We start from the raw sequence: 26,405 nt of genomic DNA on the forward strand, positions 1-26,405 counted from the left end.
AAACAGCTTCTGCACACTCTGTGTAGGTCACCAGAATACCACGATTTAGGAGGTCCAGTAATGGATTATGTTTGAAGAAAGCAGCAAACATAACCTCAACCTTTTCATTCACAAAAATGTGATGCATTTTAGAAACAGACAACTTTCAGACTTGAAATTCAGCTGTTCGATGTTTCAGTTGTTCCCAACTATTTCATATTCTGACCGATTTTTAAGGTTGCCTTTCATTTTCTGTGAGAAGGTCAGAAAGAGAAACCACCATTTAATGATGCTTCTGCATCTTTGTCGTTAAAAACATAAGAGAAATGCAATTTCCTCCCAAACTGTAGCCCCACCCCCACCAAAGGGTCAAGTAAGCACTTGATACCTTTGACACTCTTTACCAGGAATGTGGCCCTTTTGAGGACGGACAGAAACACTGAAAGATTTACATATGAATTATATAATTCATGGCTTTTTTTTACTGCTTTTAGGCAGGCCTATTGGAACTAATATACATCAGTTTACTAACTTATTTGGTCTATGCTTTTATCCAAAGCAATTTACTTTTGCGCTGATTTATATAACAGGAGTAATAATCAGCATTATCCAGGATAACAGACGATGTTGTGGCATGAGAAGTCAGTGATGCTTCACAAACTGAAATTACAGGTTATTTTTTCAAATCCAAGTCCTTCACGCATCTTAGAAAAGACATTTTTCTTAAAAGCACTATATTCAGGAGATCAAAGAGTTACAAATCTTAATTTCTTTCCCTTTTTATGTCTGATCTGTTTTGAATGATTTATACAGTAGCCACAAGGCAAAGGACAGAAAGGCCTTTGTAATCTTTGTCTTGATTATGTGTTCAGTGCACATTAATGGTAAAAAATGTTAACATTCTCCCATTATTCATTCAAAAAAGTTCCACACTGAAATGAAAAATAGATCCACCCATCAGTTTAAATTATCTCTTCCTAAGCTTCTTCAAACAAACTACATTAGGATGTGTCCTAAAATATTTCTAAACAAAACGATTCATAGAGTTGTCTTGACGCAGGTTGTAAGTAAACAACAAATCTTTCTCTAAACAAAACGTAACCTTATTTTAAGAGCAGAAAACAGCAGTGTACACATATTTTCAGGCAAATAATAATAATGTAAAACTAAACAGAGGTGTGTCTGTTTGGATTTATAGACTGCAAAGTACCCAGGCATGGTACTTTCAGGGAACCAGGTTGATTCTATCTGAAAAAAAATTCCCAAAAGAAGAAATGGAAATTTCTGCTTGCTTTTTTCCATTTTTCTGGAGCAACAAAGTCAGTTCAGAGTAATCCCAAATGATTCATACAGTAAATCATACAGTGGAACTGTACTGTGATAACCTGTTACTAGAAATCACACCAAAAATTAAAACTTTTACAGTGATGTTTGCATTGCACATAAAATAGACTAATGAATGTTTCTGAAAGATTTACGACTAATCAGATATTTGTTTTTCCTCAGGTCAGAATTTACTTTTAGTTAAATATCTATAGTAAATAGTAACTTTACTATATAACTTAATTTATTAGTAGACTTCTTTGTTCAGGTTTTTTTTATATATATATATTGATAAACATACTGTATTTATGCAAATACTGTAAGACAACAGTGGTTTTATTAAGTTATGTTTTATTATGTTGTTTCTTATAAGGCACTAGTCAGGCTTCAGTGTGTCCAGAATTCACTGTACTAACAAAAAGTACTCTGTATCAGCATGTGAGTGGACATTAAGTTCCTCTTGCACATGTATAGTATAAGGTACTAAATGGTCCATCTCCAGATTTTAAGGACTTAAAAGAACACAGCAGAACACAAGTACAAGGTATTTGTTGTCCTTTTTGCTCTTTGAGTTTCTTGAAAACTGCTAATAAAATATTTTATTATAGGTGACACAAATCTCTGCATCACATCTGTGTAATGCCTCACTATGAAATATCTTCTAGGTCCCTTCTAAACTAATCGGAAAATACATTCTGATCACGAAAATACTTTTAAAACAAATTGTCCTGGAGAGTGTATTCTAGAATCTCCATGCAATTAAAAATACTCTGAACAGGAAAGATGCTCTGAGCTTTTGACTCTGAATTGCTAAAACTTTCATACTGGCAACGGTTAGTTTGTCATCAGCATTTTTATAAGCCTAGGTTCCTGGCCAAGGTCATTAAGTATAATTTATCCTACGCCAATCTGTCCTACGCCTACTTTTGACATTTAGAAGTAACTAACACACAGTAGGAAATGAAAATTAAATTGTACAATAGGTGTTTGCCTGCCTTTCAGCACAGATGTAAATACTTTAAGCATGGGCTGGATGGAGCAAAACTGCTCGTTCAAATTTAAACTAAACATAAGAATTTATGTTTTAAATGTATGTTTTAACATTTAGGACAATGTTATAATGTCACCCAGAAGGTGTTAGAAGAAGCTGTTCTGGAAATTGGTGCACTCTTCTTACACTTAAAAATGGAACTACAGGATGTGGCAAGTTTGCACAGATACAGTACAGCACTTAATTCCACTGGCTAAAACAAAGGCCACACCACTGGTAGGCATTGTTACTGTAGATGCCATCTACTTCATATTTATTCCCTCCAGCAACATAAATGAGGAAGAAAGAGTTGTGACACAAAAGGAGAGTTTTCTTCAGCTCGAGGTCATACTGTATATTTACAACCACCTGCTAGGTATTAACAGTGGCTAGTACATTACTGAATTACTCTTAGAGACTCATTGGATGGGAAACATTTACTCCAGCGTAACGTCAGCCCGTGAGCAGATCCCTTTGTCCGACTCTATACCAAAAGTGGTTTGATATAGGAAATGCTTGGAGAACCCTACTTACATGAGCCTTGGATTTAATTTGGCTAGTTTAAAAGAATGAGTTTTATGGAGAATGTAAGCCCGTTTATTCCGCTTCCATAACACAGATTACAGCAGAAAAAGCCGGATCCTAAATTGAAAACAAACGTCTCAAAGTCCTTCAGATCAATTACTGTAAGACACACTTGTAATTGAATACAGAATTTAATGTCCAAGATATACTGTACTCTGGGCAATTTCTTTTACATTAGGGCCTCCGGACTTATCAAAGTCTCTTAGAGAAGCATAAAGTAAAACTCTGTCTCATAAAATAAACCCCACTATTTTAAAACTTTTATTCAATCACAGTTGCTACTATATCAGCCACTGAGTCTTTAACTGGCTATTTTACTTTAAAAGATTGCCAACTGTATGGTCTTCTGTTACTGACTGTTCTTACCCTCCTGACATTACTGAAATCCCAAAGACAGTGGCTAGAGATCAGTGCAGGAGTTAATGCGGTTCTGTGTTATTTTCAGCCCCTGAGGTCAGATCTTTCTTCATTTTTTGATGCCACTGAAAAGAACAGAAAATTGCTGCTGTTTCTATTCTGCAAGAACGCAACATTGAAACAATGTGTTTATAGTTAGAAGGATGCAGTACAGCAGTTTTGGATTCATTATCGTGTTTTAAACAAGGAAGAGGAGCTTAATTTCTGCCAACTAGACAGCAAAAGTCCATGGAAATTCAGAAGTTCCCAATTTAGGCCTCTATAGCATTTAGACAAATCCTTTTAATGCAATCCTGTTGTGTTTTATTTATGCTAAAATGAATACAGAGTAAATCCTACATTTTTAACATCCAAAAAACGCAAAAACAATTAAGAAACCTCAGAATGTTCAAATGTCAGGGCCCACAAACACTGTAATTCAGATTATATACTATATGTATATATTTATCCACAAACCTTCCATTGAACTTTGACATCTTAAAAACCTTTTTTCCCCTCTGTTTTTGAAACTGCAGCTTTTATAATCCATTTATGTTAGAAACAAAAAGCAATTAAAGATAAACCTAGCACGGCACAAAAATAAACTCCATGATCATAAATCTCCATCTCTTATCTCTTTTTATGAATACATTAAATTCTATAATCCCAAAACTGGCAGAATGTTTGTCAGAGGTGTTATCAGAATACAAATATCAATAAACTGAAAAAAAAAATCTTGGAACTAAATTTCCTTGTTCTGCTCCTATTTGTCACTTTCACTCTGTTTCAACAATCCCACATGAACTATAAAGCTAAAAAACTATCCAAGGAAATGATTTAGCAAAGCCTCTAGTGGCTTTGAAATGCTGCATTTTTTTACCCACTTAAAAATGGAACAGAGCCCAGTAAAAATAAAGTAGTACAGCTCACCAAAAACTGGCAGGCTAAACTAGAACTTCAGAAATATTTTAGACATTGACTCATTCCTTTAACCACATTCTTCCTGAAGAATAGCACACTCCAATACAGAATTGCAAGGCTGTCCCATGGTCACTCACATTAAAAATAGCTCCAGTTTTCAAGCAATTCAGAAAAACACTTAGACCCAAAATGCACAGGCAGTAAACAAGGAATGCATTCAATTACCTTGTTAAACATATTTAAGAGGTACTCAGCATTGTACAGTCTGTCATAGTATAAACAGCACACAACGGCATGCAATTTTTTGTGTGTTAATTACATTTTTTCTAAATGTCACCCAAGAGTGGAATGTAGAATCCCTATCCTCCACAATCAAAAGTTTGAACTATCAAAGCATGCACAGATATAAACATAGATAAAAAGCAATGCACAAAAAGGCAGATAGGGACAATCAGAAAAAATTAATCAGCATTGATTAATTTTTAACAACCCATGGTTATTTACTCCTGAATTTAAATTAATAGATCATAGTGGATTACCTCTGACAAAAGGACTGTGTGAAATTTTCACCGCTCAGACCCATTACATGAGAACTCAGCTCATCTACTCTTGGTAGCTTTTCAAAAGATTTTTTCCCCCAATTTAAGAAGCTCAAACTCCAAAGCTCAAGCTTAAGAGCTTCTCCTGTTCTGTTAAGCAAAATATATTTTCCTCTAACTGTTCCTTACTGAAGCCAACAATTATTTATTTAATGAGGACTTCTATTTACCATTTAGATTAGATTGAAAAGAGCTGAGAGGTTGTCCAAGATCTCTATACAGATGATAATCAACCCCGTACAATCACCCCATACCAATGTTCTTTGGCTAGTTACCACATCTACCTTGTACATATCATGATTTTAGAAGTTTACAATCTCAAACCTACATTTGTTTTAGTACGAAATACTGTGGATCTTACGACGAGTGTAAGCATACCAGACACTCTCAGTGAGGACTAATAGAGCAAACAACAGAAAGAAAAAGAGAACAAGCGAGCTTCAATTAAAAAGAAGAGCTTATTAGTTCAGTGAAAGCATTCTTCTCCCTATCAGGCTGTGTGTGCCCTATCAAGATGAAGCCTACTTCCCACAGTGATATGCTGGTATAGTATTGCACTCCATCTACCTTTAAACAGTTATCTGTTTTTTTTTAAATACTTTTTAAACGATGCTTACCGTTAGAGTTGTCTTGTTCGGCTGGATTATTTGGCTCCATAACTTCGAAGTAAAACATTAAGCATATTCTGTTCCATGCAGCAAACTGAAGAAGCAGCAGTTGTCCAAGTCGATTCACCTGATTTATGAACTAGTGCTGCATCCTTCGGAGGCTGTGTTCTTTCTTTTGTATTACATCTGGCTGCTTTTCCAACTAGATGACTGGCTTGTACAGCACGCAGGCCTTTTTCCAGCACTCTCATTACACTGAATTTAAAGCCACAGTGCAGCTTTTCTTCCCACTGGAGGTTTAAATCTCTCCTGCTGCATCAATTCAGTTTCAAAATGTCACTTGTATCAGTTGCTCTGCAGCCAGGATTTCATTTTTAAAAGCACATGAGCAGCAGGAAGCCATATTATTTTCACGGGATCTTTTTACTGAAGGTTTTACAGAAGGTAAAGGTTTTTTTGGTTGTTAACGCCCCCACACCCCACACACAACAAAGGTGTTTAAAAGAATGGAAGACTTATAGGGCACTGCTTTTAGGGCAATGACATTTTTCTTAAGACATAATACACGTAACACAAAGGCCATTCAAAGGAAGAAACAGGGAGAAAAGTAAAGAGGAGAAAAAAAGTTCAAAAGTGAAGGACACAGGGGCAAAGGAGGCAACTTTGTGTACAATAAGTAGAAAATATCAGTTAAGAAGAGTTTATTAGGGGAGGAACTGTAGCTGAAGTCAGTCAAAATAAAACCAGAAAGGCTGCCCATACCATGTACACCTACAGACAAAGATTACATATTAAAGATAATAATAACTCTAATCCAACAGAAATTGAAGAGGCAGAACTGTTCTCTGTACAATAAGTAAAATTAAACAACTAGACAGCAGAGTTGCATAATTGAACAACTGATTGAACATTAGATGAACCAACAGGTGGGGGGTCATCCTAAACTGAGCAATGAGAGAAACGCTTTCAGTGATTACAGCAGTTTTAGAATCAGTGAGTTTTTTGCCTGATTTTTATAAAAGTATTTTTTCTGAAAAAAGAATCAGCAAAAAGAATCATTAAAGAGAAAGTCTGATTTTCAATGTACTGTAAATTATCATTCTGGAAAGTACTAAAGAAGAAAAAAGATGGAGATTTCAGAGTATGCTTACATTTCTATTAAAATTAATTTCGCTTTCTAATAACTTCTGCCTTGGATTATTCATATTAAACCACAGTCATTCTTTCAATTAACATCATGCCAGCTAGATTTGTAACGGGGTAGAATGAATCACTGCTGTAAGGGGAGGACAGATAACCGAAGACGGGTCGTGGGGCAGCACTGGCAAACGGAGACGCTCCAGGGTGCAGAACTCAAAGTCAGCTGCAGTCAAACCTGGAGTAATGGGGTGTAATTGTGACTGGCCTGGAGCAATCAGGATATTGCAGCAAATTGCAGTAACCTCAAGGCATTCTGCAGGTTGAGAATAAGTGGTTACTTAATCCATGTAATCTTTCTTTATAGGAATGTAGAATTAAGCTGCTCTCTTTAGATGAACAGAAGCAAGCACTGTGCACTAGGAAATTTTAGTACTGCAGCATTTTGCTGAACAAATATGCACTGGATGTAGCTTCTCAGAACAAGCCCTATTTTTTCAAAAGTATAGATCATTAACTGAGCTATGCCCCATACATAATGGAATGAAATGAAAAAGACTCCTGTCCTGGCAGGAAGACAAGGGCACAGTGAAGGTTTTAACAGAAAGAGACGAATCGAATCGACAGAATGACAGTCGATTCATTTAATATTTCAAAAAAAAGCAAAAACACATAGACGCAAATGTAAACGGTAGTACCAAAAAAATGAATTAGGATTTTGACTGACAGGCAAGACTTCACTTAGCCTCTACTGTGATTAGATACCAGCTAAAGAGATCTCAAACAGTTCTTATAACCTTGAGATCAAGAAAGACAAATTACATTTTCAAATTCAGAGGGTGGATTTTGATTGGGTTCAATCTAATGTGGTCTTGTGTGTGTTTTACTCATTCTTAAGAAACCTACCAGGGTACAAAGCACAGAAAAGCCGCCATAATAAGAGCAATGTAATTAATTACTCATACCTTGCATTTGTATAGCGCTTATACAATGCTTTCCCAAAGAATCCTAAAATAATTTAGAGATAGGAGGGTAATCACTTCATCCTACACTGATGGCACCCTTGAGTTTGGCACATAACAGTCATCCTGCATCAGCAGTCGACTACAGACAAATGAGAAAGTGCTTAGCCTACTCAAGTAGAGAGGGAAATTCACACAAGCCATAACAAGGTTGAATTGCTCTAAAATCACTTTTCCCATGCAGTCCTCTTCTGCACACACTTCACCGACAGCCTGGTTCCACTTACAGTACATCCACTTTAAGATTCCTGATGTAACTTGGCCCCCTTCATCACTACTCACAACTTTATATTGTAGGTTGTCTTGTCTTCTTACCACTCCTGTTTCTCCGATTCACTTTTCTTTTGCTGATTATTTAATTACTCCTTTGCCATTTCCTATGCCTTGCCTTTTCTACCTGATCAATCTGTTAGTCCCCTGTGGTGGAGCCAGCCATCTAGAAACATCTGGACTGCGCTTTTAGATACAGTATTGAGCTTCATCCCTGTAAATTCTGTGCCTTGTGCTGTACAGCTTTTGTTTCACTTTATACAGTACACTGCACTTTCACAGCCAATGGGTGAATATTTTTGGCATGCTATTCTTAACGTTCATCTTTAAACACTGTTACATATCTTCCTTTTTGTTTGTATCACTCTGTTTTATTCATTTGTGCAGTTTTTTTTTATTTATTACCGATTGTTTCAGTGCAACACTGTACTGTTTTGAATGCAAGTTGCTTTGCACAAAGGTAAAGGCTAAATCAATTATTCAGAATAATATGAATTAGAATTTAGCCAAACTATTAAGATTAGTACCCCTACTCTCATGAATTCTATGGAATCTTTAATGAAAAGGACACCTGCTGACATCATTTCCAAAGACAACTGATCTGCCTGCAATCCAAATTCAAGAACTTAAGGCCAGTTGAAGGCAGAGAAGAGAAGGCTATGTGGCCCAGCAGGCCCATTTGTATTTTTTCAGGAACTACGTAACCCAAGGATGTTTTCCAGCCATTTCATGAAAGAAGTCCGGTTGGACAGTTTGTTTCAGACTCCTATAAATCTGCTGCTAAGTACTGACCAGCTATGCTTAACATCTGACAACACACAAAAAAAATAAAAGATGGTATAGCTTTTGGCTAAACAGAGTATAAACACAAAAAAATACAAAGAAATTTGAAAACAGCCTTTGTGATGAGCTTGTGATGGAGGCAATATAGTGAGTGTTCCAAGTTCCAAATGATCCCACAGTGAAAACGTTGAACTCCGAGGGGTGGAAATGCAGTCTGTAGAAGATACTGTACAGCTCATTCACATTTGTTTTAATGAAGACTTTGGGAAGATTAAAGACTAATAATGACAATCCCATCACTTTGCATGTTTCTGTCCACATTTTTTAAACAAAAAAAGTATCTTGCACGCATAGGATACCATGTCATGTGCAGTTGTGTGAATCCCAGAGAGGAAAGAGAAAGCAACCTTACACATTTGATAGTAAACACAAACATAAAATTAGTCTAGATCACATTGTAAAACATTTTATTTAAGCAAATTAATATTTGTATATATACAGTACACAGCAGCATGATATAGTAATACATTGCTTTTTAAAACACCACTGGCTTTTAAATTGAAGCTTTACATTTTAGGGGAAAAGGAAAGATAAAACATGCAAAAAGTGGGAATCAAAATAACATATAGTCTATTAAAAGGGAAATCCTGATATCACAGTTTCACAGCAGGAGATGAATCGACTGACTAAAAGCAAAGACACCAGCAACAGACTGTTCTTACTGCAGGAGTCAAAAGGAAACTTAAGCATATCAGCACTGCAAACAGTTCTCAAAATAACTCTGCAACTTCAATGTCATTTTAAAGTGTATTTATGTCTCTAGACAGTTGATTTTATAAATGATTGGGATTAAACCACATCTAATATATTTTTGACAGCCATATAAGGACAGATATTTTTATAGCAAGTATACAGCACTCCAGGTGGTTGTCAGATGCTAACAGCTGTACTTTAATACGTTGGTAACTGTTACGCCAATTATTATTACAGTGCACTACCACAAAGGGGACCTGTTACACCTGGCTAGCAAAGCCAATGTTGTGTTGATTCTTTAAATTAGCAATTTTAGTCTGAGCTCAGCTGATAAGTTTTGACCATGCCACTGTTTACCTGTGATATCGAATCTTTGAAGGGCAAAAAATTTGGACCACAGCTTTTAAAAACTGGCTCAGTAAATTAAATATTTGGGTGTTAAATGAGTCCTAATTTCCTTATCTTGTTTAAAACATACTGTACTTACCCATAACCTCCTTAGTGCTTTGGTGTAAATGGCACTTTCCTGTCATGCAGAAATTACAGTTTCCTGATACACCATGACTTGACTAATCAAATAAACTTTGGCTTTTGCCCCTGACAATACTCTGAGCACGTGCAGACTGATCTTGGATTACAGTTTTCTGAGCAGGATTACCATTTCAGGCTGAACTTGGGGTTACTGCTAAAGAGCTTAAAGGATAGATTCTCACACTGAGCACAAACTATGCACATTACTTACTATATAAATAAGCCATTGGTTGTATTATTTAATATCAGGTAACACTGCTTATATCTCAGTTCTGTTTCCATTCAAAGGACCAACTGACAATTTTATTGGCCTGCTCGAGAAAATAAGAGAAAATACACACAAGTGAACTTGTGTATCATTTCATCCATCCATTTTCTAACCATTTCATCCAACCCAGGTTCACGGGAGAGCTGGCAAACAATGGGCGGAAGGCCAGGTACACTCTGGATGGGACGCCAAACACACTCAAACCAGGGCCAATTTTCCCAGAAGCCAATTAACTCACCAGTATGTTTTTGGACTGTGAGAGGAAACCGGAGAGCCTGAAGGAATGAAAACACAGGCAGAACTCAGAAACCCCATGCAGACAGTACCCTAGGTCCAGAATTGACCCAGGGCCCCAGCACTGCAAGGCAGCAATGCCAACCACTGCACATCCTGTACTGTAAATTCTCAAATGACACCTTATGGTGGTGGTGAAGGGGAGTCCCCATTACCTGTAAAGCGCTTTGAGTGGAGTGTCCAGAAAAGCGCTATATAAGTGTAAGCAATATAATAATAATAATAATAATAATTATTATTATTATTGTCATTATTATTGTTATTATTATTATTATTATTATTATTATTATTATTATTAATATAGGCATTTGGGGAAATATGTGTTAGGACTGAGGATTGGTTAATAGGAAACTGAGTTCAGATATGGAGTGAATGCTCAGATTGAAGTGACAGTGGAGTACCACAGGGATCTATACTTGGACCACTGTACTTCCTAATTTATATCAATGATCTACTGTAGATCAATTATAATCTGCTAGTCAGGTTTGCAGATGATAGCAAAACAGGAGGATTAGTAAACACTACAGAAGCAGCAAACTAATTTGAAAAGGTTTAGAAACAACTCAAGATTGGGAACACATGTGGCAGATGATATCTAATATACACTAGCGCACAGTATATCATGCCGTCAGCAAAAACAAAAACTATAAATACAAAATGGGAAATGCTGAGCTTGAAGCTATGAAAAGGCTATTGTCATGTCGCAGATGACCTGCTTTACAGTTCAGACCTCTATCAGATTTTCACCTGTTTGATCCAAAGAACATCAAGTGATAATAAATTCCAAACAAATGTGCAAGGATCAACATCACTTGATTCCAAGGGCATCTACAGCCTTAAGAAAATATATGTGGAGAAATAAAGGTACTACTGTATGTTCCCTAACTACGAAGGATATTTGGTGGATACTTCATACATTTACATAATGGCATACTGTATATATGCATATTGAACAAGCATTTAAATTATATTGATTACATGTGATGGTTTTTCACATTTTGATTTACTTTGATTTTTATAGATCTACTTTTTGAAGTTGAACTTTTCTTCCCTAAGCATTTCAGTGAACTGTCAGGAGTTGCAAGTGATGTTTTCCAGCTTTGTACTTCAAAGATTAGTGATACAGCATTCAATAAACTTCAAGTCACGAGGATGAAAGAAAATAAGGTACTATATTTAAATGTCTGGTTTATGATTCTGCCATATAATGTATGTCCTGAGGATTGACCCTTTGTTTTATCTAAGCATTCTTCACTTTTCTTCAAGTCTCATGACAGAGATGCTATAGTTTGAAAAAGACTTCAAGAAAGATCAAGGCTAATCCCCTATCAAAAAACAAATCTGAGCTAATAAAACTAAATCTTTCTGCCTCAAAGAACAGTGGCCAAGGTGTTTCATTAGACTATGGAATCTAATGCACTGATGAGATTTGCTTACTGAAATTCTGCTTCTACGTCTATGTGGTACTGATCAGCTTTTTATGCAACTACATTAAATCTTTCTAATAAATTCCATTGGTTTTCTTTGAAAAAACAAAGGAATTACACATACTGTACAGTGAGCATTAAGAGGTCAAAAGTTAAGAATGAATCATACTTTTACCTGTACATACAAATGTATTATACTAAAGAGCTGATGAATAGAACGTAGAAAAAATAATTTGGAAAGAGTGGTACTGGTGTCAAACTGCTAGCCAAGAAAAGACAGAACAAGAGCCATATTCATGAAGAGAATACCACCACATTACATTTGCACCTGTCTTTCCCAATACAATACATTTAATTCTGTAATAAGTCACAATTACCAATTTAGAACACATACAGACAACCAAAAAGCTTCCTTTTCTCAGAATATTTGCAATTTCTTTGTAAGGGATAAATGGAAATTGTTAACTGAACTTTGGGAGGGATAACAGCGATAAATCAATCACACACATCTGTGCCTGATAATCTAATTTTGATACTCTATACTCTATAGTCTATACTATACATTTATGGAACACAAACACCTCCCATTGCGTTTGTCTCAAGCTTTCCTTCTCCACCTCATATCCACATTTAAGCAGCCCCTTGGTTGCTCTCTGAATGGGGTTCGAGCCTTCTTGTCCGATCAACCAAGTGGGTTATGCCAAACTGGCCCACCCAACACTCCCAAAATTCACAAAGTATTCAATTCTTGGATGTTGCTGTTCCTACTGACTTAGCAAGATGGGTTATTTTTAAAGAAACAGTCAGCAGCATGGCAGAATAGTTCCTCATGTTCTCAGCTTGCAAATACATTTCCTCGTAGTTTCCATGTGGACCCTCTGGTACACTGTATAAATAGCATCAGTTATGTTTTGTTTAATTTCTATCGCAAATATCTGCATAAGGTAGTGTTAGCAAACCATATGAAGAAGGGTGCGTGCAGTACATCTACAGTACATAAAATTAGTAAGCAAAACAATTTTATCTACAGGAGACATATTTAGTGACCAGAGTAATGAAAACATATAATAGCATTATTTTCTTAGGTAGAAAAGAGAACAATTCTTAGACAACACACACAATATTCCCTATCTACAGTATGTGTAAGATATACATTCAAGAAATATAAGATGTCATTTATATAGAAATAATGGCACTTAGTATAAACAATATATCAGGTGATATTAAAAATAGGAAACAAACTTAAAATTAATAAAGCTTTTTTTTTTGTCCCTATTGGCCGTCAAAAGGATCTGTGCGCTGCAAAACCTGTTCTTTTGTCCCTAGTCCAAAACTGTAAATGACAGAGACACTTGGGACTGAGTGACAGGCAGGATTATAAAGAAATGGCTCTTTGAAGCTGTTCTTTTTCCAATATGTGACCTTGAATAATTTCAGAATTTCCTATTCCAAGAATTTCAGATTTTCCTATTTTGTTTCTCGGATCTTAAAAGCAATGCTTTAAATTCAATTTCAAAAAAGAAATGAAAATGAAATAAATTAAATGAAAGCTAAGAAAATAAAATAAAAGGGGAAAAATGTATTACCTGAATTGGCAATATTATATGTGGTCTACAGAGGGAGGAAAGAGAGTAATTACCTTCGGCTGAATTGTGTATCGTACAAGAGCAGAATCTTAACTGTTTTGCTTTATCCCAAAAGCATGAGCTTTCACAGCAAGCTCATTACATTCACTCATCCCTTCTGCCTTGATCTATATATGTGAAAAAGATTCCAAAGCCATTCTTGACAGTCTTCTGAAAATATTCATGGATGCTAAGCAAAAAGTTGTCCTTAGATATATTACCAAGAGGATCTTTTCTCTTTTATTTATTCAGTCTTGAATGCACTTCTTACAACAAAAGCATGAGCCTACATGTATTGTGTACAGTACATTCATTTCTTATTATCAGCACACTTCAATTTATATTAATAGATTACAATTGCTAATAGTTTTTGTAATACATTTTCACTTTCAGTATTGCCATCAATTCTAGAATGTCTATATGTTTTCGTTACAATACAATGTGTTATTCGTATTGTCCCAGCTTCCAACTATAGAGCATAATAACGGTTACACAACAGAAAATGGCATTCAGCCTATCTAGCTTATTTTTAGTTTGTAGATCATTGATGGAAGGATCTCATCCAGCTGTTTTTCTAAAGCAACCAGTGTATCGACTTCAACAACATGGCTGAGTGCTTTGTCATTGACAACCTTTTGGGTGAGCAAGTGCATCCCGTTCTCTGTTTTAAAAACACAGTTTCTACTTGTGTCCTGTAGTTTGTATTTCACAGTTCGTTTGGAAGAAATCCGCTGGGTCAATGACTTTGAGGATTTTGCATACTTGAATCAGGTTCCCATGCACTACTCTAAAAAAGGTCCATCTCCTTCAATCTGTCATTGTAGGAACATCACGTACAGTAGGCGTTCAGCTAGTAGATGACTTGTTTAGCATTCCCGTAAAGTCTTAGCGTAGTGTTTGTCAGAGCATCTGCTACAGGGAATTCCTGTTCTGATCTATTGTTTTCCAATAATTTAAGATAGATTAAGAAAAGCATAAGTGAGAGAACAATTAGTGAACCGCTGTATGCTTTAAAATTACTCAGGTAGAGTACATTTTAATTTCAGACTCCAACAATTAGTTTTGCTATTTCCCAAGTCTCTGAGAAGAACGGGAAGTTTCCCATGAAAACCACTTCTTATTTTACACATACTGCACACTTGGCTCTGGGATTGGTACTGCTTACTCCCTATACACTTAAATATTTTTTGTGTTTTATGAACTCTGGCCTTCTTTCAGTTCCAGAAACAAGGCTCTGAATCCAGCAAGTCCACATTTTAAGTTCTGTTGCCTCAAGGCTGTGGAACGTATTACAGTTGCTTTTGTCTTTGCTTTGTTTTATTGGAAAGTGCCTTGAGATAAGTGTGTAATGTAAGGCTCTACATACAGTATATAACATGATGACCATCACAATCACGATTATTATTCACCACCAACAGAGATAATTATCCCCATCAACCTATCAATACATTGATAGAGAAATGGAAACACTGAGTCAAGAATTTATTTTTTGTAGTTGAAGAAGTTGCTGTGGGTCTTGTCTACACTAGACAAATGCTCTAGCGTTACTAGCTGTTTAAAGTGAGAAAGGAACTGTACTAATCATTAAAGTATCTGTGCAAATTCTACGACAATCAAATGTGTATTTGCATCAGTACCTTTAAGAATCCTAAGTTTATACTTTACAATACGGATGCTAAATTCCACAGGATTAAATTGAGGTGCACAAAAAAGACGAAGTACAGTATTAACAGACTTAATGGATATTATTTCTAGAGAAAAAAGTCCTATCAAAACAGTCTGACTTTTTAAAACCAGGGATCAGCAATTAATCCTTGGCTGATGTTAAATACAGATATAAAAACAGGAGCTAATGAAATCAGAAGCCAGTAAATCAGCACAATACAGCAATACAATGAAATACAATGAAAAATGAGGGGTCTCATGTGTATACTAACTAGATTCTAAGTTACATATGATTTCCTTTACCAATAAACAATTTATCTTCTGAAAATATACCCTTGTTGCTGAATATCATCAGCACTTAATACTTACAAAATTTGGGTGTTTGTGCATTCACGAGGTAGCAAATACTTTTCTATTTAATTTAACGTTAGGCTGGCTAAACACTTGTTTGAGTTGTGTTTTGTTTAGGAGAAATATACGTTTGTTGTCATCTGTTAAGATTATATGGGAACAAACAACATGGAATTCGAATCGCCCGTTGTCATCACAGAAAGCAGTAAAGAAAGACTAGAGAAGAAAAGACAGGTAATATGCTTCTACCCTTCAAAGACTCTGTATCAATTAATTTGGTCATTTTAGTCTTTTCTCTTTAGAAAACAACGTTTAAGCAATTTCAGTCATTTCAGAAATTGTCGAAAGCAGAAGCAACAGTCTTGTATATACTGTATGCCTACATCCTTCTTTATGCTACTGCATTAAACCTAAAAGGTCTAAAACTCCTTTCTGGAAAAAGACTTTCTGATAAAGTGCTTCTGAGTAAATTGCAGCAGATCATTCAATCCCACCATGAACAGTACAAGAAAGAAGATGTCTTCCCTTTATTTTACCAGCTAATTCAATTGAGAACAAATTACCATTTATCATGACAACCTCGACCATTTATACAGCAGGGAAATAACTGGAGCAATTTGAGAGAAGTACCTTGCTCAAGGCTACAAACAGCTGCATTCACCTGGGATTTGAGCCCTCAATGTTCCAGTACAGTGCCCTAACCACTTCTCAATAGAGTACTCCATTTTATCACTTCATTAGAATACAGTAAAAACAAATAGTAAAAATAGCCTTTAAGATTACCTTTGCTAAAATGAAAGTTTTCTAAGAAAACACTTTTTTAAATCCTGTTCTGTATCCCATATCAATATAAGAATAATTATATAACTTGGATATAAACTGATTATTTCCTTTATTCAGTACACACAGAACTGTACTAAGAAATCCCAGAATATTACTACAGATTTAACTCTATTCCATGTGTAACAAATAGAAAAAGGGTTCGGTTGTCAAGGTTTTTAATCTCACTAAAAGAACTAAATTTAACATACAGACTGCTTTTTTGTTCAGCAGACCATTGCACCTGGCTATAATATTTGAAAAATGTACGATTCACTGAATTAGCATGTAAATACTTTAAAACACTGGAAATACATACCCTATTTTTAAGACCTGTGACACGAGGAATCAGGTCAGTCCTCCATTGTCATTATCAGTGTATCTGATCTATCTAGTTGATTCAAAGATCCCATCCAGCTGTTTCTTGAAAGAAGCCAAGGCTTAACAACATGGTAAGGTTGCTTGTTCACTATTGCCACAACCCTTTCGCTAAAGTAGTGACTTCCACTTTAGTGTAGTTTCTACTTTTCTTCTCTGGTTCATGTTTCACTGTTCATTCTACTGGGTTGCACTTAAGGATTTTAAATACTTGTATCAGGTGCAATCACAGTTTTCTCAGTTCAAGACTAAAAAGATTAAGTTCCTTCAGCTGGTCAGTGTACAGTACAGTAAGTTAAATGGTCAATCACTTAAAAAAGATGAGGTTAAGAAGACTACTGCAACATATTGCCAAATGTATTTTGTTGTAGTTAGATGTGAAAAAAAATTGTTTATGAACAAGAAGGGAGCTCTGAATAAGATATGTGCTCAAGTGGATTTCTAATGTATTTTTATTGCCTGTTTGGGTTAGCTGAGATGTATAGTAGTAAGACATGCCAGCAATAAATAAATACACACATTCTTTCACATCATTAGGACAATAGCTTGGTTATTTTTTCTTTGTAAGAGTAAAACCAAAGAAAGACACAAAAACATTGTTTCAGGGTGTTACTGCCATAGTAGACACTATAAATTAAAATGTTATTAATGAATAACTTAGAGAGGCCCATTTCCTTTATTATTTTTTCCTTTGCACTTGTAAAAGGATGAAATGTTCTTCAATGAGGTAATGCCTTTGCCATTTGCCATTCTGACAGGGAGTTGAGGCTATGGTCACATCACATGCTCATATGTCAAACTGACATGCTCAGTACTAAAGTGAGGACATGAAAGAAAATAGCTCCCTGCTGAGCATAAAGTGAAAATATATCTTTCATTATATTATTTAAAAGAAAAAAGAAACACATCACTTGCATCTACAACAAATTCACTACGTTAAGAAGAAACTGACATTAGTGTAGCTTGGTAAAGTGATATCATATTGCATCCATATGAGAGAGTCGTCATGCTGTTTATAATTAGTTGCAAGTGACCATGTTTGAAAGCAGTTCAAGGTGTATACCTATGACGAATGGTTTGCACTAGGTGCAGATTGTGACCTGTGCATGTCCAATTGCATTTGTCTGGAGAAGCATCACTGGTCTCTAAGCTCTAGAAAACCCTTTATCAAAATTCATATCACAAATATTCTATGGGGCTCAGGTCTGGTGAATAGCAAACGAGGGCTCAGGACCTGATCAATGTAGCAGCATACAGTTCAGTTGCCATTAATGACTACATACAGTAAGTGATGTTCTGTACCAACACACCTGGACCTTTCAATCATTTGGTCCATTACACACAACAATTAATGTATCTTTCAGCAAGTCTATGCCTCACTGACGTCCATACGGGTGGTCAGTGTAAAACTTTGATTTATCACTGAAGAGGATGTGGCTCCACTGTTGGGAGAGTCAATCTGACGTATTGCTCTAACCAACTCATTCTGCTGCAGAACTTGTGTGATTGTCTTACCTGAACATGTTAAAAATAAAGGTAAAGCTAAAGTATTTTAGAATGGATCGATGCAGTGGAAACTGAAGGTGAAAAATAAGGAAAAAATCACGATGTGCCAATATTGGTGAGGAATTGTGACTTTTGGGCTCTCAGCCCAACAATGACTATCTATTTTCAGCTGCTATGTCTTATCAGCTTAGAAGTTTCTGCCTGCGAATACCGCAGATTGAAAATAACAGACCAATGACACAAAGGTGCTGTTCTCTTGAGTGCATATTGCTTTTTTGTGGATTTCTTTCTTCATTTGTACCAGGTTGATTCAACAGCTTAAATCACCCCATCACCCGTGCCAAATCCACTCTGTCACTAATTAGGTGATCTAGTACTTCTGGTACAGTTTGAGCCACTCAAGTATATCTGGATCAATGATGATCAGTTAATTAAAAATGTGCTAAAAACATTCATTCATCCATTTTTGAACCCCTTTAACCAATACAGGGTCCCAAGGGATCCGGATCCTATCCTGGCAAATAACAGACGCAAGACAGGATACACCCCGGCAGGGATGCCAGTCCATTGAGGGCACACACACACTCACACCAGGCCAGTCTTCCCAGAAGCTAATTAACCTGCCTGTATATGAAGGAGGAAACCATGTACAGTAGATACAATAGCATGTAAGGAATAAAACCCAGGGCCCCAGAAACCCCATAACTAATGTTTCGCGTGTGGTAATTGTAACCCAGAGATTATGGAGCCTTCGAATTTTACAGCTGTAATTGTAAAATGTTCGCCTGGATATTTTACACAGGGAATACAAGAACTAAAGTAAAATAAAACAATAAAATCAAGGTAATTGAGGCATTTAGCATCAATCAAATTAAATTAAAAAGGAAAGTGGTTATTTACGTACAGTAACTAACACAAATCGACCCCTCCGACTACAGTTTAAAAGCTCTCTGATGTTCAGGAATCATATCAATCGATTCCTGTTGCAAGTAAGGCAACTTAAAGGAGGCATGTGTTTCCATATTTTTAATAAACAGGAAGATCTTTGAGGAAAATTCACTGACAAGTATTGCTTCTTCTTCTATATGGTGTGTTTCCCCATACAAGAAAACAACTTATCTCCTGTTTTTGGCCTGAGCAAAATAATTAAGACTGCAGTGCTAACCACTGCGCTACCCTACCTCCTAAGCTCACAACATTTAATCAAACTTCAAAATCAGTTCACTTTATTATTCTAAAAGCATGCACACATAAATAGGGCAATAAGTGTCTTTTGGTGCTCAGCAATTTTTTTTAACCTCAGACATAACACAGACCTAACCTGCACAGCACTTATTATAAGAATAATGCAAATCAATTTTTATGACAAATCCCCATTAAGATCAAAGCGTGACAAAACCCAAGACTCCATTCCTTCCTGGTGGATTATTACAATCAAGCCCTAAAACTGCAGACAACGTCTCTGAGGTCAGCATCGTGTTAGGTGATACAGTACTCTGTTCTGGAAGGTCTATCAATAATCCTTACAATACGTGCAGTATCAAGGAAAGTCATATTACATCATTTCCCATGAATTAAGTGAATTAATAAGCCAAGCAGAGAAATATGTTCTACAGTACTACAAGAGATCTCTATTTGTTAAAGGGGATTATTCATTCATTTATAATTGCTTTATTTTTTAGAATAAAAAGTCAATTTACATGACTAATTTGACATGTATATAATAATTTCAAGGACATTAAAGTGCAGCATAATTGGATAAGTATTTTTTCAAACCATCTTTTTTTTTTCTTGTCAGTCTGGTTGTTTTTATAAAGTATATTTAAATTTATAAACAGTATATACATATATACAGTATATACAGTAACTGAGATATTTATACAAAGGGACTTGCTCCCCCCTCAAACAATTACTGGTTGCATTGCCTGATGTATAAGATAAATTAATCAATTCCATTAAAGCATAACATTTCCCTATAACCTGAAAACTAGCCCATATAACTGTCATGGATGTTGGAAAGACAAACCGTGGAATGGCCAGGAGAGCACTAGAGACCCTATGCATAGCGGCAAAGGGGGCAACATGGAGGTTAGCCCAGGCTCAGGGGGTCAGACGATGTCAGTATAGAAACCTATGGCCTCGAGCCACGGATGTGGGGTGACCTGGTGCTAGGCGGGTCTCACGACATCCGTACCCTCAATGCTGAGCCAGGAGCAGAGCAGACACAGGAAGTAAATAAGCTACACAAAAAGACACAACGGAAAGACATGAATAATCACAGGGAACTACGAACAGGACAGTAGAGCAGCACCCTCCAGGTGCACAGGGTGTGAGAATAAACATTCCACAAGCACTATCCAACTTTTTCTAATCAGACACAAAATATGCTTGTGCGCTTTTAAAACAATCCCAATTATGGAAAAGGCAAATACAGTGTCAGTTCTCAGTTTACTCTCAGGGGGTGATCAGATGATTGTTTCTTTGCTGATGTGCCTTTTTAGATATACTTGAATTGAACTTATATAAATGTTGTCCTCAATGCCTTTTCTGTACGGAAAGGTTTTTAAAAAATACACAAGAGTGGAAGTTGTCCGTTCAAACACAGACAACGTAAATCTTGTTATTTTAGCTGCACGTATTGATCTCTTATAATCTAAAGATATCATTCAGCTGTTACTTGAAGGAACTCCAAGTATCATCTTTAAAACGCCTGGTTAACTTGTTCCAGATTCGCAGAGCACTTTGAGTAAAGAAGATACTCTTATCTTCACTCTTGAATGTTCTCCAAAAGTCCACTTGTATCCTTTCATCCTTTTTTTACTGAGCAGTGAGCACTCTGTCTCTAATGTATTTACAAAAGATTTCAAATGTATTTTGTGACTTGTATAAGTGCCAGAGAACACAAGTACATAGATGATTAGTTTAGAAAAAAGTTCAGAAAATATACTATAAATAGTTAATTTTTTTACAGAGAAAACAGAAGCTTTGGAAACTGGGTCCATTCCATACAGTATTTGCAGTCTATCAGATATTTTCCAAGAATTTCAGTCAAGCGTAGTGGAAGCTGTCAATTAATCTGAATAAGGTTATACAGGCACCCACTAATGCTGTCTTTAATCAATTAGAGCAATGTCTGAAGCAATCAAATGTGAGATCAGCAGGAGAGGTAAGGCATGCTGTACGGCAAATGTTTAAGAATTTTATCTTACCACAAGGGTATCACATTGTGACATTCCGCATGGCTGATTTAAATGACTGTGAGAGTGACACACATTAAGGAATTTGGGAGGATAACGAGGAGAGTTTGCTTAATTAATCTTGCATAAAATAGGTACTATAATGTACTTACTTTTTGTTACATCTTTTTCCAATCTTGTCCACTCGGTTGTCGTTGCTATGTTTTTCACCTGCCTTTCTCAATGAAGCTCACGGTATCTAATACAGCCGTGGGTTGCTAAGAGGTGAAGGCTACTTTCCTTATGCAGTGCATCTGAAGAGCTTTCATTTAATTCATGCCTTTCAGCTGACAGAACAATGTTCAGACTGGATAAAACAAGTCGCTGTGGCTGACTCTGCACAGAAGGCTGATGAGCACAAGAATGAAGACTGTACTTGACGGATAGTCAGACAAAGGTCTAGTGCAAAGGTCTGGGAAAAAACGGAGGAGAACAGCAAAAGCTCAGTAGCTTTATTCCACATCTTATGTTTTTGTTGGTACTTCTACAGTCTGTCTGTTTATTTTACCTGATTTCCTTTGTTTTGGCACTTTTTATGTAGGGGAGGAGCCTTAGAGAGTGAACGCCGTCACACCCAAATCAGGAACGTTAAAGCACAGAATGATAAGCATTTTGAAAAATGCCTCATGTACAGTGCAGTCTGTAAGTATTTGGACAGTGACACAATTTTTGCACTCGTGTTGAGAGACAACAGCAACAGACTCCAGATGCAAATGCCACATCTAGAATCAACTCTAGACCTTTTGTTAGCTCTCCTGTACATGAACTAATGATGCAACAACTGGCACAGCTGGCCAAGAAACAACTGAGCAGCCAATAGTCCAAAGCAGGGTTACTATGTATAAAAAGGGCTGTGATTCCCATATAGTTCACTCAATATAGACATAAATACCCTCGAATTAAAGCTGACATTCTGCACTTTAACCTCATAGTCATTGTTTTATTTCAAATCCAATGTGCTGGAGTACAGACCCAAAACAGCAAAAATTGTGTCACTGTCCAAATACTTATGGACTACACTGTAGCTGCACCACAATAAAAACATCAAACAGAAACATGTAACATTAGGAAAAGGCTGCAGTATGTTTCACAGGAGTCGTACTACTGAATACATCTGAACAAACAATATTTTATTGTTACCCAAATTTGGTGGTGGTCTGGCATATTTTTCAAAATTTAATAAGCATTTTTCCATTCTTTCAAAACAAATTGATGCTGTTGGCTCTTTTCAAAAACACTTTTGTTCAATGATGAATTTTACAGCATAGCAATTTCAGCAAGAGCAAATATAAGGTAAAAAGGAATACACTATTAATTAATCTCAAAGCCTATTATCTCCAGAAAAGCTTCTCACTTTCACAGCGTATCTCTTCTCTAATCTTCTAATTAAAGATTTCACAAGCAAAAAAAAAGTACAAATATTGTACTGTTAAGCCTATACAGTGTTCTATGTAGTAGTCACATAATCTATAAAAACTCATACAGCAACATGAATGAAGATCACTCATTGAAGGCACAGATCTACTGCATAAATAGCATTAATCATGCCAAGCACAATCAAATTAAACCTTTGCCTATGGATATCTATTGATCTCTACAGGTAGAAATACAAATTGATATGTATTTTTATATTTTTCAACTGTGCTTGAGTTAGTTAATTCAGACCTTTTGTTTTGCAAGAAACATATCAGAGTGCCAAGAACAAAATTGAATGTGACATCTTCATTTGGAAAGGCTGGTGTGAACGAGTTAAAATTTTTTGAAACTCATAAAAATATGCCTCTGGCAAGAAGAAAAAAGGTCTGGCTTTTGCCCAAAGTATAATCTTTCATTTCTAGCTCTAAATTGAAAAATATCCCTAAGAAAAAGCAACTGAGAACTTGAGCAAAAAATAAATGCATTAAGCATGAGCACAAGAGTTCTCAGCTGTAAGTATGTCTAATATTCAGCACCAGTGGAATTATTATAATGTATGGTGGTTTGGCTGCTAAAATTTGAACATATTTCTTTCCTTTATTTTCGCCAGAACAGTGGTTAAAGGGGGTTCTGTAAAATGAATTAATTTGGTAGGCACACAATTTGTCATATTTTTAGATGGTTCACTGCACTTTAGAAAAGGACAAAAAGACATTTTTTGTTAGTTAAGAAACAGTTTAACTTGTACTATGTATTCTCTGCACACTCACAAGGCTCACTTTGGCAAATGCAGTAGCTGTATACAAGCCATGTTTTAGTTTGTAATATACTGTAGGAACCTAGTTGTACTTAAACTTTTGAACATGACACACTGCAGAGCATGTCTGTAATTCCCAAGACTTAAAAACTGTTGCATAGAATAACTGCTAATGAATAAGATGACCTACTACATCCTTTCATAACCATGACAGGCAGACTGAAAATATACTAAGATAAATTATCCAGGATTAAGACTAACAATTTCTTCATATACCATATCAGGTACAGCAACAGCTTGCTGTATCAAATATACCACATGAAATATTGCTTTTATAAATATTACATCACTGCTTACGATTTAATTATAGATATATATGACATTTGATTTACCAAAAGAATTATCCATTAGCAACTTTTAAATAATAAAACTGACATTGAATTAATGATCAATTATGGAGTTTTGATTTTGTGTGTTTGTTGACCAGTTTCAAACAGAATTAATCAACTTCCATGCGTTCATCCATAACTGCTTCTTCCAATTTAGGGCCACAGGGGAGCCAGAGCCCTATACTGGCAAGCAACGGGCACAAGGCAGGGTACACCTTGGATCGGACACAGGGCAAACTAATACAAACACAGACATGCACACACTCAGACCAGGGCAAATTTTTCCAGGAGCCAAAGAACCTACCAGTATGTCTGTGGACAGAAAATGGAGCACCTGGAGGAAACTCACATGAACATTGAACCCAGGACCCCAGTGCTGCAAGGCAGCCATGCTAGCCACTGCGCCACTGTGCTGCACTAATTGAGCAACATATTTCTTGTAAATACATATTGTTCAATGGCACTGTGATGCAGTGTTCTCTGCTGCCTCACAGCTCCAGGGACCTGGGTTCAACTAAGAGTTCCTGTCTGTGTGGAGTTTGTAGGTTTTTTCCCCCCGTGTCCACTTTAGTTTTCTCCAGATGATCACCATTTTTTCCTACCTATTTTAGAGACGAGCAGGTTAGGTGTGAGGGTTCATGGGGTTTCACATTTTCACAAGTTTTTTTTCTCCAGTACTTGCTATGGAACCAAAATGATCATGGTTGGGGCAGAAAGCCATTATCCAATTTGCAGCCTTTCTGATGATTCTGAACTTCCGTAACAGAAAGAAAAATGAGGTATTCATCTATTATCCGTGCAAGGTTAGGATTGCTTCACTAGATACTACATGCCCCTTGCTGCTTACAGAAAATGGAATGAAGAAAATAGACTACTTATGGGTAGCCTGCACAATTACTGTAAATCCTGTTACTGAATGCTTCATGCTTAAAGACTCCAGTGACAGGAATCTTAAAATTACATACTGTAACACCAAATGTAACCAAAGAGAAAACTTGCTTTAAAACCTAAACACACCCTCGTGAAATTTCATGACAACGCGATTACAAATAAGCGGAACTGCAGCGCGTTTGTTTAGGCAGAAAGACAGTCGAGGTGTCTCCAGCCGGAATACCTGTACATCCACCAAACAATGACGATATCACAAGAAGAGACGAAGATGGTGTACAGTAGCTGTCAATGTCTAAAACAGGCTTGTATCAAGCTAAAGAATGTGTCCATCTGATGAATATCGGCAGCTGTTTCGTTCATGAAGAACATGCTTTCATTACATAAGGGTTTATTACACATTTATTACAGTTTGTTTCGCACTCAGGAAATGGTAAGAACTCTGAATCTATTGAGTTGAAATTTCGTGTTCCTGCTGAGAATAGTGCTGATGTACCGCTGAGCAAGATGCTTCACACCAGTCACCCCTGTCCACTCAGCTAAACATTATATATTGGCTAGTTCTCCTTCCTGCTTTCCTAGACTTCACTAGACTACAGTCTGGATTCAGTTGCATTTAAAGCATTGTGCAGCTCCACTTAACTTCTGTTTCAGAACGCACAATCTATGGTAGATGGTAAATATTTCTACAAACTACTTAGCAAGTGCTTCAAAGCACAGTATCATAGATATAATTAAGCACTGGGTACAGAACTAATTAGCTAAACTTAAATAACACAATGTCAAATATCCAGTAATAATACTATTCCCCAAACTGTCAATCATACCACTTCCTGTCTTTTGGCAATACTGCTATTTTTATCGAAAAAGGGAAGACAAAATATTCAGCAAGGAAATAACTTCTGAGTAAAACAATAACGCAAATGACATGTTAAAAATAAACTGTTTCAATTAGGTAACAGCTAGGTACTGTGTTAGCTGTTGTTTATCTTGTTATACTTTAGAGGTTTCAGTCAGAATGTATCAGCCTACCAGATGCAAAAGAACAGCCTAGATTAACCTAGACATGTTTCTCATTACATTTCAGCTTTGCAATAACATTATATTTATTTTATTGAGACTGTAGGATTTCGGACAGTAACTTAAAAAGGGGTCACTACATAATCCATCTTCTAACCGTTTCGACCAATCCCAGCATGCAATGAGAACAAGGCAGGTTACAGCCTGAATGGGACAAAGGCCTACTTCAGGACAGACACACAGACACAAACACGTACATACTCAAACCAGGGCCAATTTTCCCAGAAGTCAATTCATCTACCAATATGTTTTCTGATTCCAAGAGAAAACCAGAGCACCTGGAAAAACTCACACTAATACAGGAAGAACATACAAACTCCATGTAGTTAGCACCCTAGGGCCAGAACTGAACCAATGGTTCCAGCACTG

The 26,405-nt window shown here is 36.3% G+C and overlaps 1 protein-coding gene across 3 annotated transcripts in view; it reads right to left on the minus strand.

The window, feature by feature from the left end:
- The window catches only part of LOC148644032 (disabled homolog 2-interacting protein-like), a 365,146-nt gene that overhangs the window by 264,966 nt on the left and 73,775 nt on the right, over nucleotides 1-26,405 (minus strand). The window contains exon 1 of one of the 3 annotated variants that reach the window (XM_088615287.1): nucleotides 5,451-5,597. The exons of the other annotated variants lie outside the window; for them this stretch is intronic. Within the exon in view, the coding sequence (XP_088471413.1) occupies nucleotides 5,451-5,508 (58 nt within the window). The 5' untranslated portion in view covers nucleotides 5,509-5,597. Of the gene's footprint in view, nucleotides 1-5,450; nucleotides 5,598-26,405 lie in introns of those variants that run through there. 3 annotated transcript variants of the gene reach the window in all.

This window comes from Lepisosteus platostomus, chromosome 21 (assembly GCF_059453375.1).
Source record: "Lepisosteus platostomus isolate fLepPlt1 chromosome 21, fLepPlt1.hap1, whole genome shotgun sequence".
Taxonomy (NCBI): Eukaryota; Metazoa; Chordata; class Actinopteri; order Semionotiformes; family Lepisosteidae; genus Lepisosteus; species Lepisosteus platostomus.